Source organism: Crocuta crocuta, unplaced genomic scaffold (assembly GCF_008692635.1).
Source record: "Crocuta crocuta isolate KB4526 unplaced genomic scaffold, BGI_CrCroc_1.0 scaffold48, whole genome shotgun sequence".
Classification (NCBI taxonomy): domain Eukaryota; kingdom Metazoa; phylum Chordata; class Mammalia; order Carnivora; family Hyaenidae; genus Crocuta; species Crocuta crocuta.
In genome coordinates, this window is record NW_027533089.1 from 3,033,393 (window position 1) to 3,046,569 (window position 13,177).

A 13,177-nucleotide genomic window follows, 5' to 3' on the forward strand; every position below is an offset into this window, starting at 1 on the left:
GAAATCAAGAGTCGGAAGCTCAACCGACTAAGCCACCCAGGCACCCTTCAACTAGGGAAATTTAAAGTCCCCAATTCTAAGACAGACAATACTCTGCCATGCCATTAGATGAATCACAGCACATCCCTCAATTCTTTGTCCAGGATGGATCCATTCCCATTGTTTTTCACAAGCAGCTGATTTTAAACTGAAAGCCCTGCAGCCAAGACCCTGGTGAAGAAGTCAAGTCGGGACCTGGGGCTTGGCGTGGTATGATGTAGACCTCAGGTATGAAGTCTGTCTGCATCATTTATTAGGTGTTATTAACACGAGATCAGTCACCACTGGAAATGCACATTCCCTCCAGGTCTGTCTCATACCTCCTTTATTCCTTTATTCCTTAAAACAACAGGCAGGCACTCTGCTAGGCACTAGGGATACAAACATGTAGAAGAGGCATCCCTTCACTCTCTCTGGTAGGAGAGAAATGGCAAACCAAGTGATTGCAAGAAGCCTATTCTAGTAGTTTCCTTCGCATATAATCAATTGTAAGACAAGGTAAAAAAAAAAAAAAAAAAGAACAGCTTTAATTAAGCCATGGTCTGGGTCAGGCAATAAGAAATGACAAAATAAACAATTGAGGGTGGGGAAGGAATGGGCAAACAAATTATGGAGAAAAGATCAGGAGAGATTTCTCTGAGAAGGGAATTCTAGTTTTCTCTTATTACTTAGAAATTTCCCAAAGCGAGTTCCACTAAATGACTCACATATACTCTCGTGAAAGAAGTGTAAAGTCTGATTCATCCTACAGTACATATCTTCAGGTGGAAAGGCTTGTCTGTCTACTCATTAACATGAAATGATAAACCATGAATGCTACCCCCCATTAAATAATTCTCTGAGGTCCTGCAGCAGCTCCAAATAGTTCTTTCAGGCTGAGGTTACACTTTCCTAGTCCCACTTTTCACTTTGATTACCCATGAAATTGCTAACCACATCCCTGACTTTCAATCTTCATCATAAAAGCTTGTTTCTCCATAATGAGAACTCAGGGCCCTAAAAGCATTTGTGTTAGGAGGTGAGAGGGAGTGGGCGCACGGGACGCAGGAGTGAAGCAGAGGAGAAATGAAGAAGAGAACTAAGAAAGACACTGGAGCAGGGTGGCACTAACGCGGGAACCTAGCAGCTGACAAGGGCATGGTTAAGTTCATGCACATGGTCACCATATTTAGGGCACTCAAAGTCTTTCAACACAGAGCAACCTCAACCGTAGCTCCAGTTAGCTCCTCCTTTATTTAAAATTTCAGAAAATACACATGGGGAGGGCTTTTCATGTATCATTCACTGTCCATAATGGGGATAAGACTACTGTTTGACTCACTGTATGGAACAGAAAAGATTTCTTGAAATGAAACTTACATAGATTAAAGTAATGTATTCAAAACCTCTTAGAAACCTAAGGTTTAAGATTAGGTGTCATGAAGCACATAGGACATCCTGTGCCAGCAGCATGAATACAGAAACTACATTGGATGGGGACACCAGGGTGGCTCAGTCTGTTAAGTGTCTGACCCTTGATTTTGGCTCAGGTCATGATCCCCACATCAGGTTCAGTGCTGACAGAGTGGATTCTGCTTGAGATTCTTTGCCTCTGCCTCTCTCTCTCTCTCTGTCTCTCTGAATAAATAGATAAATATAGAATGAAAGAAAGAAAGAGAGCGAGAGAACGGAGGAAGGAAGGAAGGAAGGAAAGGAAGGAAGGAAGGAAAGAAAAGAAAAGAGAGAGAGAGAGGGAGGGAGGAAAGAAAAGAAAAGAAAAGAGAAAAGGAAAGGAAAAGAAAAGGAAAGGAAAGAAGAGAAAAGAAGAGAAAAGAAGAGAAAAGAAAAGAAGCTACACCGGGTAAGGCACTCACATAACAGACACAGAGACAGGCTCAGTGCTGCCTCCTCGATGCTCCCAGGGCTGACCTGAGCACAGGCTTTTCTCATTCAAGGTTGTCACAAGTGAATAAAGGCATATTTTGGTGGTCAGGAAGAAGAGGATGAGTAGGAGTTTAAGGGAAACATTAGTGATTCAAATCAAAGTGATTTAAGAAAAGAAAGATTTTATTATTTGAGGTCTTAAAACAAACAGCTTTTCCTAACAATCGAGTATCAACTGAATCAATATGACGGGGAAGCCAGCTGGACACCCTGCTGTTTAGGCATAGGAGGTTTTTGAGGAATTGAGAACACTTTCCATTTTCCTTAAGCTGTTCAGGTTAACCATAGGGCAACTCAGGAGGGCCAAACGGTCAAAACGGATGCCCCCCCAAAAACATGCAGACACATTTTAGATCTAAGCATAGTAAGCAGATTCTGCAAAGGCTGTTTTGCAAACTACAGGTAATTGGGTAGCAAAATCAACTGAATAGGTAAATTTTTTTTTTTTTGAAAATAGGACATAATATAAAATGTCAGGATACCTCACCTATTGTAAGGTAAGAATTGTTTCATGAACATTTTGTTTTGGTTATACACGTGAATGGTGTGTGTACTATGTGTGAGAGTGTGTGTACTAAGCTGCAGTGTGAAATGCAGTTCTGACTGTGGTTTACAGTGAAAAGAGCTTGACAACCCTGTCCTAAGATACAGCCTAAACTACTTCATGTCACTCCTTGGCTCTCCTCTTCTCCTCTCACTCCTGACACTGAGACCTACTCTGAGACATCCATGGGCATTGCTGGTACACACGGTGTTCAGGGAACTGGCCCCAGGAGCCAGAATTAAAGCTCAGAAGCTACCTGGAAAGGAAACTGCATGACTGAGTGAAACACTGCCTTGTAACTGGAAAATTCTGCCCTTCCACAATACACGCTATTGTGAATTTTCTGCAGAATATTATGGTTTAGATGCAGTATTATTCCGAGACTATCACTGCTCAGTTACATTTGTGAATGGATAAAGCTCCAACTTAGGCTCATGGGAATTTGGGTTCTAGTCTTGCTAACTGTATTTGACCTTGGACAAGGTACTCGATATCTCTGGGCTCAGATTCTCCAACTAAAACATGAGAAAGCAGGACTGGAGCAGAGCTTTTCCTAGTGAATTTCTTGTGGAGGTACTTTGAGAATTCTGCAAAAGTGAGTCTATGTTCCTAAATTAAAATGGGTTTATTTTTAAACTAAGAGAAAACAATGAACGTAATCATATGGATTCAATATTGATGTTTATCATGGTGGAAATCACCACGATAGTTGTTTAGCAACCAAATAATCTCATTTTGCATTAAACTTGGAAGTATTACCTCCAGCATCTGTATATATTCTAATAAAAATCTCACTGATTAGTAAACTTAGAGTGTTTCACTGGGGATACATCTAAATGTGAGTCTGTTCAATCTGGATATTTGTATAAAGTGGAACAGTGATGGCTCAAACTCACATAATTGCTAAGTGAGGCCCAGACAAACATATATAGGACATGGTAATTCTAAACTAACGCAGATGGGCCAATCACCTGCAGTCATGTCAGCCATTGCCAATACATTTCAAGTCACACTCTAATAATGGACAGTATCTTCAAGGCTTTAGGTACCTCTTTTAAAATTTTTTTTCTATTAAAAAATACGTTCAGTTAAAATTTTTAAAGATTCAATTCTGATTAAAAATCTTTCTAGTATTCTTCTTTCAGGCTTTTGGGTTACTTCTTACTGAATATTATCCTAAAATTGCAAGGACAGCTGTTAAAAAAAATTACTGACATTCATTAGCAACTACTTAATGTATAAGTAAGGATTTTCCCCCATTGAGAAAAACAAAGACTGCTGAGGCCAAAATTAAGACTACCATCCATAATACTGATTTCAAATGGTTGTACATATTAACAAAGCCCATTTCAGTTCTACAATTGTATAGAGTTACATAAAACACCTTGTTTTACTCAGTAACTTTGAAAAAATAAACTAATGCCTCAAAACACTACAATTCTTGCTGTTTTAAGTACTACAGCTTTTAAATTACTCCATATTAATCTTTCAAGAATGGTGGAAGGTTACCTTTTATTTATCAATGTTTTTCTCAATGTAATTAATATTTATTTATCAACTAAACATTCAGTCATTCATACCACAAATATTTACTGAGCACTTGGGATGTGTCTGATGCTGTTCCATATTCTGGGACTGCTGTGGGGGAACAAAACAGTTCCTTCCCTTGAAGGGAGAGATAATAAACAAGTAAATACACAATCCTAAGCAGTAAAAAAGTACATCCCATTAATTCAGTATATAAGTGAAACAAATGGACATCAGCTTTTTCACAGAGAAGGCATACGTCTTTTCAAGGCTAATTAAGATTCAAAAATTCACGAGTGAGCTGTGGTAAGCATATAGTGTATCAGTACTTAAATATATAGTACTAAGTACAGTGCATGTGTGTATTATGTGTGCACATGTGTATGTGTATATAAATCTGTGAGCTTATTCACAGCACAGAGAAGCTTGTTATCAGGATGCCACAAAGAGAATAGAAAAAAAAAACTTTAAAAAAAATCATGCAGTTAAACTTGAGAAACAAATCTTTCACAAATGAAAAGCAAACAGCTGATTTTCCTAGCCCACAGCTAAATGTCACATGCAAGGAGGTTGAATAAAAGATAATATTGCTCTATCTATATGTAGAGGACTAACAGAAGTTCCAAATTCAGAGAGTTTAAAATCAAAAATGCTGTATGATCTTAGGGAGCCCCATCTGTTTTAAAAGCACCAAAAATATAAGCCTATAAGGATAAAAGCCTGACTGGCCCATTTACAGGTAATATCACAAAAGCATTCTTGTCTATCAAGCTATAAAAGGAAGGAACTGCAAAACAGGAAATTGCCCTACCCCAGCCATACGCCTCCCTTCCTCTCCACAATTTCCATAAGCAGAAGCAAACACAATCTGTTAGATTTACCGAGAAGCCACAGAGGTTGACAGAACACTAGTAGCTGACATACATATTACTGTTTAAATAAATATTTAAGGTAAATGCCTTTATTATTTTGAACCAAACTTTTTCTTGATGATTTCACTTATCTTTTTAGATAAGGTTTGTTTAAACTATAGCTTTTTGATGACAAGTTAGAATAGGTCTGAAACTGCAATTTACAAATGAATTGTGAGTTAGAGATGAAAGAAAACTTAACATGCTTGTCCCAAACTCATAAATTCAGAGTTAGTTGAGCTGGTTTAACATTTTTCAATGGTCTAAGCACATACACATACAGCATTTTTAAATACTACTACTCTGGGGCACCTGGGTGGCTCTGTCAGTTAAGCGTCTGACTTCGGTTCAGGGCATGATCTCATGATCCGTGGGTTTGATCCCTGCATTGGGCTCTGTGCTGACAGCTGGAAGCCTGGAGCCTGCTTCAGATTCTGTCTCTCTCTCTCTCTCTCTCTCTCTACCTTTCCCCAACTCGAACCTCTGTCTGTCTCTCGCGCTCTCTTTCTCAAAAGTAAATAAACATCAAAAAAAATAATACTCTGAATATAATTTTCTGTATATAGTGGATCACTACGTATTGACTAATCAATATATCTATTATAAAATAACAGAATTTAAGGTATATGAACTTTCTAATTTCATATAGAAACTTGAACTAATGGGTGTGATTTCTAGGGATCTACATCTATTAATATAAGTTAGACTCAGAGAAATGACTTATTTTCTTAAAGGAAAGAAGAGGCTGATACTTTTCAACTTGTAATGATCCAAATACAGGAAACACCCAAATATTTTAAAACACCGACTACTCAAAAGTTAATAAACCTACAAATAAAACTACAGGAATAATAAATCTCATTAATAATCAAAAAATTATTAGTAAAAAATGAGATATCATTTTCACTAATTAAATTTCTAGACATTTAATGTTTATACCCAATATACACAAATATATAACACTGGAGAGGAGACTTCATTTAATACCAAATTTAGTGCAGACTGGCTTAAATATGGTAATATGCTGCAAGAACTTAAAACTACTTGTATTTTTAAAATCTATTAATCCCACTTCTGGGAATCTAAAGACAAAAATCCACAAAAAGAAACATTTATAATGCCAAAAGTGTTTGTCACATCATAAAAAAAAATTGAGCTGAATCTAAAATGTTAAACAAATAATGGTTTGTCCTCCAAATGGAACATTATTTGATCATCTAAGTAGCAAAAAGGCAAACATATGTACCAAGCAAAAAAAGGTTCACAAAATGACATTGCAATTATACTTAAGTGAATATTCATGTTTAGAATGATGTCAGTACAGGAGAATTTTCCTACTTTTCTTCTATGATGTGGTTATGTCACTTTTTAAATTAAAAAATTTTTTTCAATTAAATTCATTGAATTATCCCCTTTTCAAACTAGATGTTTAAAATATGTTTAATCATTTCCCAAGCCTTCTCCCCCCCAGGAAAACACGCTACCTCTCATACCCCTCAATATTCCTTCACCAACTCAGCCTGGGGTTGGTCAGCCTTGATCCCTCCCTCTCCTCAGGTCTGACCCTGGTCCCTAAACTCTCTCCAGAAGGCAGAGTTATGTTATTCAGTGCCTTAGCATCCTCAGCTCTCAGAACAATGCCTCATGTATGATAAGGGTGGGAAAAACACTTGTTGATTTATATTTATCCAATGTGGAACTTACTGCACACTTTTTTCAATTATTTATTACTCATCTGTACCCCTTTTTAAGCCAGGTATTCATTCTTTTTTCTATTTTTCATTTCTTTATATTCTCCACGGCAAACCACAGTGCTGGAGAGAGCTCATCTGAGCTAAATAAATATTTACTGAACTAAAGAATGCTGAATACACATCTCAAAAATGAATTTACTTGGTTCAGACAGTTTCTTCCTTTAAAATGCAAATAACATCTTACAAAACAAAACAAACAAACAAAAACACCTCATCCTACATCTTCTGGTGATGTGTCCCAAGCAACCAACAGACGAAGAAGCATCTGAGTGTTTCTGAGCTAAAGAAGGATGTAAATATAAAATGGGGTGCAAATGAGGAACAGGCTTCAGCTCTTCAAGGGAGGTAAGACAATAGCTCAGAACATTTTCCGGGAGGCCGCACAACTTTCCTGCCTAGAGCTGCCAGCCATTCCTAAATGCTTCAAATGCCAGGCATTGCCCCAGGACACCTTTGTGAGGGTGACCTCCTCCAGTCCTCACCACAACTATGTTAGGTGGGGTGTTATTATCTCTATTTTAAAGATGAAAAAAAAAAACACAAACAGGAATCTGATAGAGTTAAATAACTTGCTCAAGACATAAAACTAGCAAGTGCATTCAAGGCCAAGCCTGTGGCTCTGCTAAGGTCACTGCTCTCAACCACTACGCCAGGCGGAGGATGGCTTCTCTGCAATTAGTAGTAGACTTAGACGTAGAATACAACTACTAAGGTGTTAAGTGTAGTCTACATTATAAATAGCAGACACAGACATGATTACAAAGTCTACAAACGTTAGGCTTGTCATCTCTAATTCAGACATGACATCTGGCTCAGCCCTGTCCCAGTTAATCCATAATTAGACCCCTTATTTAGCAATGTGAGGACTTAACACGTGGGTGAAGGAAAATACATTGTGGTTACCACCTCTGCTTCCGCATCCTCCACGTATCTAGGGGATTGAAAAAGAAATCTTAATTTTTTAACTCTGTCATTTTCTAAGCTAACCCATCACACTTATTCTAACTTCGCACACATATTATTCTCTCCATCCTCCAGTCATCACAGGCCTCATCCAAATTCCCCTTGACCTCTGTACCATGGTTCTGTGAACCGAGAGCAAAATACTAGCAAGCGAGGATGTGGTCTGTAAGCATGCAGCAAGAACCTAGTTAATGTATGCTTACAACTTTTTAAGGCCATCTGTCTCAAACTCATATGAAAGTGCTGTGGATGCCACTATGATCCAAGCACCCTAATTCCCAACTCCAAAACGGCACTGAGTATTGTCCTGGAAAGGACACACCTTCCCGACAAAGTTGATCTCTTTGTAAAATCTGTGCCCTCCATCTCAAGAAGTGTAACGTCACAGCTTAGCAACAGAGAGACACTTCATGAGTAGGGACTTCCCTGAAACGGTGCCTGTCATCTATCTGTTCAGTGTCACTGTGACGTCCAGGGCCCGCCTCATTCTAGCAACCCTGGCTTTAGAATCACTCACAGAGAAGGGCTTGTCGATTTCCCACTGAACATGATGTTCCATATTTTATCTCCTTCTTCATGCTCATGACAGTTCTAGGAGATAAAATGTAAAAAGCTCTCTCCCACTTAGAGATAAGAAACTAGAACCACAAAAGCTTGTGTGACATACTTAAAGTCACAATCTAACAGGAAAAACACAAATTGTACCTAATACCGCTGTACTATGAAGACTCATCACAAGAAAAATATGTTTCCCAAACTATGTGTGGTGATAAATGTTACCTGGCTCATCATGGTGATCACTTTTCAGCATCTACAAATATCAACTCATTACACTGTATACTTGGAAATAACATAATGGTATGTCAATTATACGTCAATGAAAAATGTAATTAAAAAGGAAGAAATGGCTAAGACAATAAGTTTTATGTTGTATGTATTTTACCACAATTTTAAAAGTTGGGGGGGAAAGTTTATCAAAAGCAACAACAGGGATGCCTGGGTGGCTCAGTCGGTTAGGCATCCAACTTCAGCTCAGGTCACAATCTCAGGTTCATGGGCTCGAGCCCCACGTTCAACTCTGTGCTGGTAGCTCAGAGCCTGGAAGACTGCTTCAAATTCTGTGTTTCCTCTCTCTCTCTCTCCCCCTTCCCACTGGCACTCTGTCTTTCTCTCAAATAAACATTAGAAAAAATTAAAACAACGACAGCAACAACAAAAGACAAGGTGATGATATGACTTTTGTGCAACAGGTACTGCCTTGGGCTCTCATCTCTGCTTTGAATCTGCATCTTTAAAGGCCATAGTTGGCTCGGTCAAGACCACAGCATTCTGGTAATAAGATACCACTTCACCTTTTATGTCCAATTTGATCATTTGCAGTTTCCCTCTGAAGTTACCTAGAAGAAGTTACCTTCCTTCCTTCTTTCATATTTTGTCATCTCATCATTCATTCACTGGGTAGATATTTACAGAGCCCCTACTATGTGCCAGGCACAGTTCTAAGCTGATGCGCAGCGTTCAAATACTGAAATAGTTCCATACTAGTGGGTTAACAGCTGCTGCCCACAGCATGCCATGCCCCTCCGCACGGGCCACCTCATCTCTTCCCTGGGACACCCCCTAACCTGGACCTCCCCATGACTCAGCATAACAGGAAGGCTCCATTGTGGCCAGCTTCCAGTTCAACTGGTAAATCCCTGGGCCTAACCCCTTGTTAAGTGTTTTATCACCTCCCAGACACAGCAATGAATGGAGCAGACAAGGTCCCTACCCTCTAGTCTAGGAAAGAGACAATAAATAAGTAAATACATAAATGAATCAGATAATTTCAAATAGCAGAGCACTGTAAAGAAAATAAAACAACAAGGAACTAAAGGGTGACTGAAGCGGGGGGGGACAGAGTAAAACTTGAAAGGAAGTCTTTCTGAGGAAGTGATTATTATAAGGAATCAGGAAAGCAAAGGTCTTAAGTAAAAACACTCTAGACCGAGAGAATAGAACTATCCTGGCCTTCAAGTGGGAATGAGCTTGAGATTTTCATAGAAGGCCAGTGTGATGGGGGCATCCTGAGCCAGAAGAACACAGAATATATGTGTAACTTCACTGAAACATATGTAGACAAGGCCAGATCAGGGAGGATCTTAATGGCATTGGTAAGGAGGTTGAATCTAATGCCAAGAACAGTGAGTAAGCATTAGACAGATTTGAAACAGGGCCATGAGTGATCTAATTTATATTTTTAAAAGATTACCCTGACAATTGTGTGTCAGTTGTGATTAAACAAAGGCAAGGGTGAACAAAGGAAACAATGTATGTCGCTCTGGTGGTCAACCAGGTGAGCAGAGAGAGTGGCTGGAGCTAGAGAATAACAACAGAGATGGAAAGAAGTATTCTGACTCAATATATGTTTTAGAGGCAGAGCTGACCAAGCTTACTGATGAGTATAATGTGGGAAGAGGAAACGGGAGGAATGAAAATGTACTATTCTTGGATTCAGCAAGTCGCTGAAGGCAGTCCATTTACTAAAAAGGCAATGACTGTGGGAACAAACAGGTTCACGGAGAAAAGGAATCAAAAGTTCTGTTTTGCCAAGGTAAATATGAGATATTGTGGAGATCTATCATGTGGAGATATAAACACGCAGTTGGATATCTGACCTTAACAGGAAGAGTCCCCCAAAAGACTATGACTGATCCAAACAGCAACAATTAATATATGTGTAACTTCGCTGAAACATATGTATAATGCACATTACGGACTCTCTTATAAGACTTGTGCCGAAAATTAAATGCATATGCACAATACAAAGTAGGCACATAATTCTCTTTAAGGAAAGAATACAATTCTTGGTTTTCATTTTTATTAAGTGTTGTGTCAAAAAGCTTTCTGGGGAATGCCATTTCAAAATCAATGAGGAAATGAACAGTACACAAATAATGACTTTACACTGCTTCTCTAACTAGCTATAAGGCAACTCATGCTGCCCTCAGCACTTCTTCAATCCCGCTGAGACTGCTTTTCCTTCATTTGGTTGCATTAAAGCAGTGGAAACTTCTGCAAGTGATGTATTTTATCCCCAGCTCAGTGTATCTATTCTGACTGAACTTCCTTTCAAAACTCGAGAGTTGCCATGATAAAATTAAAGATGACGCCAGAAACAGGAAGAACTGGCATGAAGAAGGAAAGGAGAGAGGAAGAGGAGAGGGCGGGGAAGAGGGGAAGGAAAGGAGTGAGCAGGAGACGATCTCTTCTGGATGGCAATCCCTCTGACAGAGGACTCCCGGAGAACATGCTCACACAGCCATCACCAAACCCCTCAGGAAAGACACCCTTGTTTACATGGCTTGAATCCAGAGGTTATTACAGGCTCTCCATATTCTAAACACAGTGTCAATTATCGGTCTCAAATGAGTAATAATTATCAACGTAAAGTGAAAAATAAGCACGCCTGCTTCCTTCAGCTTACCAGCACTTCACTGAGCCTTCATGCCAACAGCCAGCTTTTCATGTGTGCCTTTAAAACAAAAGCAATGGCCTGGCTGGTGCTACAAATAATCTTTGAATCCTCAGAATCAGAAGGAAAGTTAGAGGTCATTATATCCAACCCTATCGTTTTACAGATAAGGAAACTAAATAAGGCAAAGAGAGATAAAGTGGCTTACCCATCATCCCAGAGCCACTTCAGGATGAAGAAATGTTTTTCTGATTCTTAGTCATGATTCTTTATATTATACCCTGCTGCCTACAGAATGAGAAAGAAAAGTACCACAGGCGATGACCCACGGCTTTGCGGTAGCCACACCACGGGGAGAAAAGTTGGCCAGAGCTGGGCATCTCAGCCCTGGAAACAAGGTCCCGGGCTACACTCAGGATGCCAGCCCTGCAACTATTCTCAGCCTACACCCTACAACAGCTGACAGTCTTTCTAACACCACCTCTGTCTGGGCTTTTTCCCCTAGAGCTTTCGGTTTGATGTGGCAGAGTGTGAGGTATAGTAGCTGATGCCTCTGTCCATCAGGATCTTCAGAAAGAGGCTCCTGAAAGCTCACACAGCAGTGTGCTTCCAGGCTTCAGAGAAGCACAGACCCTCCCCATGGATAATGGGAAATGACACCTCTCTCCCCAGCCTTTCAACCAGCATATTCCTAAGTGGACAACACACTTGTCCCTAAAAAGTTATTACAGGTTACAAATGAGTTCTATAAGCCCTGGTGGGCTTCTGCCTTCCAAGTTTTTGGCCAATCCCAGTACATATAGAAAAGTCTAGAAATATTCACACCAAAACGCTGTAGCACGTTTACGTGGAACTCACATTTACGTTTTAGTGCTTACAGAGAACAAAATTTGCAACCAAAATGATTCTGGGAAAGTTTTGTCTAGTTATTAGGGAAGTGCAATATATGCAGACTTCTATTTGGTTTGCCTACTGCAAACATGTATATAGATTAATGGATTGATAATAATAATCATAATAATCCTTCCCCATGAAATCTAGGATTTCTTCTTATGCAAAAAAGGAACACCTCAGTGGTCTTTAAAAATTTGTCACTGGGGTCCCTGGGTGGCTCAGCCAGTTAAGCATCTGACTTCAGCTCAGGTCATCATCTAGCAGTTCGTGGGTTCAAGCCCCGCATTGGGCTCTGTGCTGACAGCTAGCTCAGAGCCTGGAGTCTGTCTTCAGATTCTATGTCTCCCTCTCTCTCTGACCCCCCTCTGCTCATACTGTCTCCATCTCTCTCTCAAAAATAAATAAAACATTAAAAATTTTTTTTAAATCTGCCACTATATATTCTTTTCCCTGGAAATAGTCTTTCTACATATTCATTTTTTAAAAACACCAATACAGCTGTGGGATCCAAGCTCCCCATTGCGGTCTGAGACTCTGTCATTAGATACTAGCAAATAAAATCTGAGAATTAAACAGCCCATGGATAGTAGTCCTCACTTTCCATTCCATATCAATTCCCAGGGTACTAATAATTTTCACCATCTCCCACTTCCACTGAAAAAGTGGCCTGGATTTTATGTGACTGTGTTAGCATTCCATTGGCCTGATTATGGAAAATAATCATAAAAAAGTACTTACAGCATAAGCACCTATCAAAAATGCTGCATTTGCTCTTTTCCGCTGATCAAAACAGGTGTAGTGCACTATTTTCTTTCTTGATAAACTGTATGACTAAAAAGAGGGAATAAAAGAGTGTAACCATAGAGACAGAGTTAAAATATACAGTAGGTATACATCATCTCAACTTCCAACGTGTGTCACACTCAGTGAAATCTACCAACTTTCAACTTTCATTTCTCTGGCAATTGTACACGAGCATAGTTGAGGGATGGAGGGTTAATGGTTCAGACTTTCTACAGCCCAGTCATGCTGCAGATTTGATGATATAACCAACATTTCTCTCCAAGAAGGGAGACATACAATGGGAAATCATTAAATTATTGGCACCTTTATTAGTGGGAACCATTTTTGAAGATTCACTCTAAATCTTACATGCAAATTCTAGTCA

General features: G+C 39.3%; 1 protein-coding gene across 1 annotated transcript in view; it reads right to left on the reverse strand.

Moving 5' to 3' along the window:
• CDC14A (cell division cycle 14A) overlaps window positions 1-13,177 on the reverse strand; it is a 145,061-nt gene that overhangs the window by 95,916 nt on the left and 35,968 nt on the right. Inside the window, 1 exon segment of the mRNA XM_077746090.1 lies at window positions 12,748-12,840. Within this exon segment, the coding sequence (XP_077602216.1) occupies window positions 12,748-12,840 (93 nt within the window).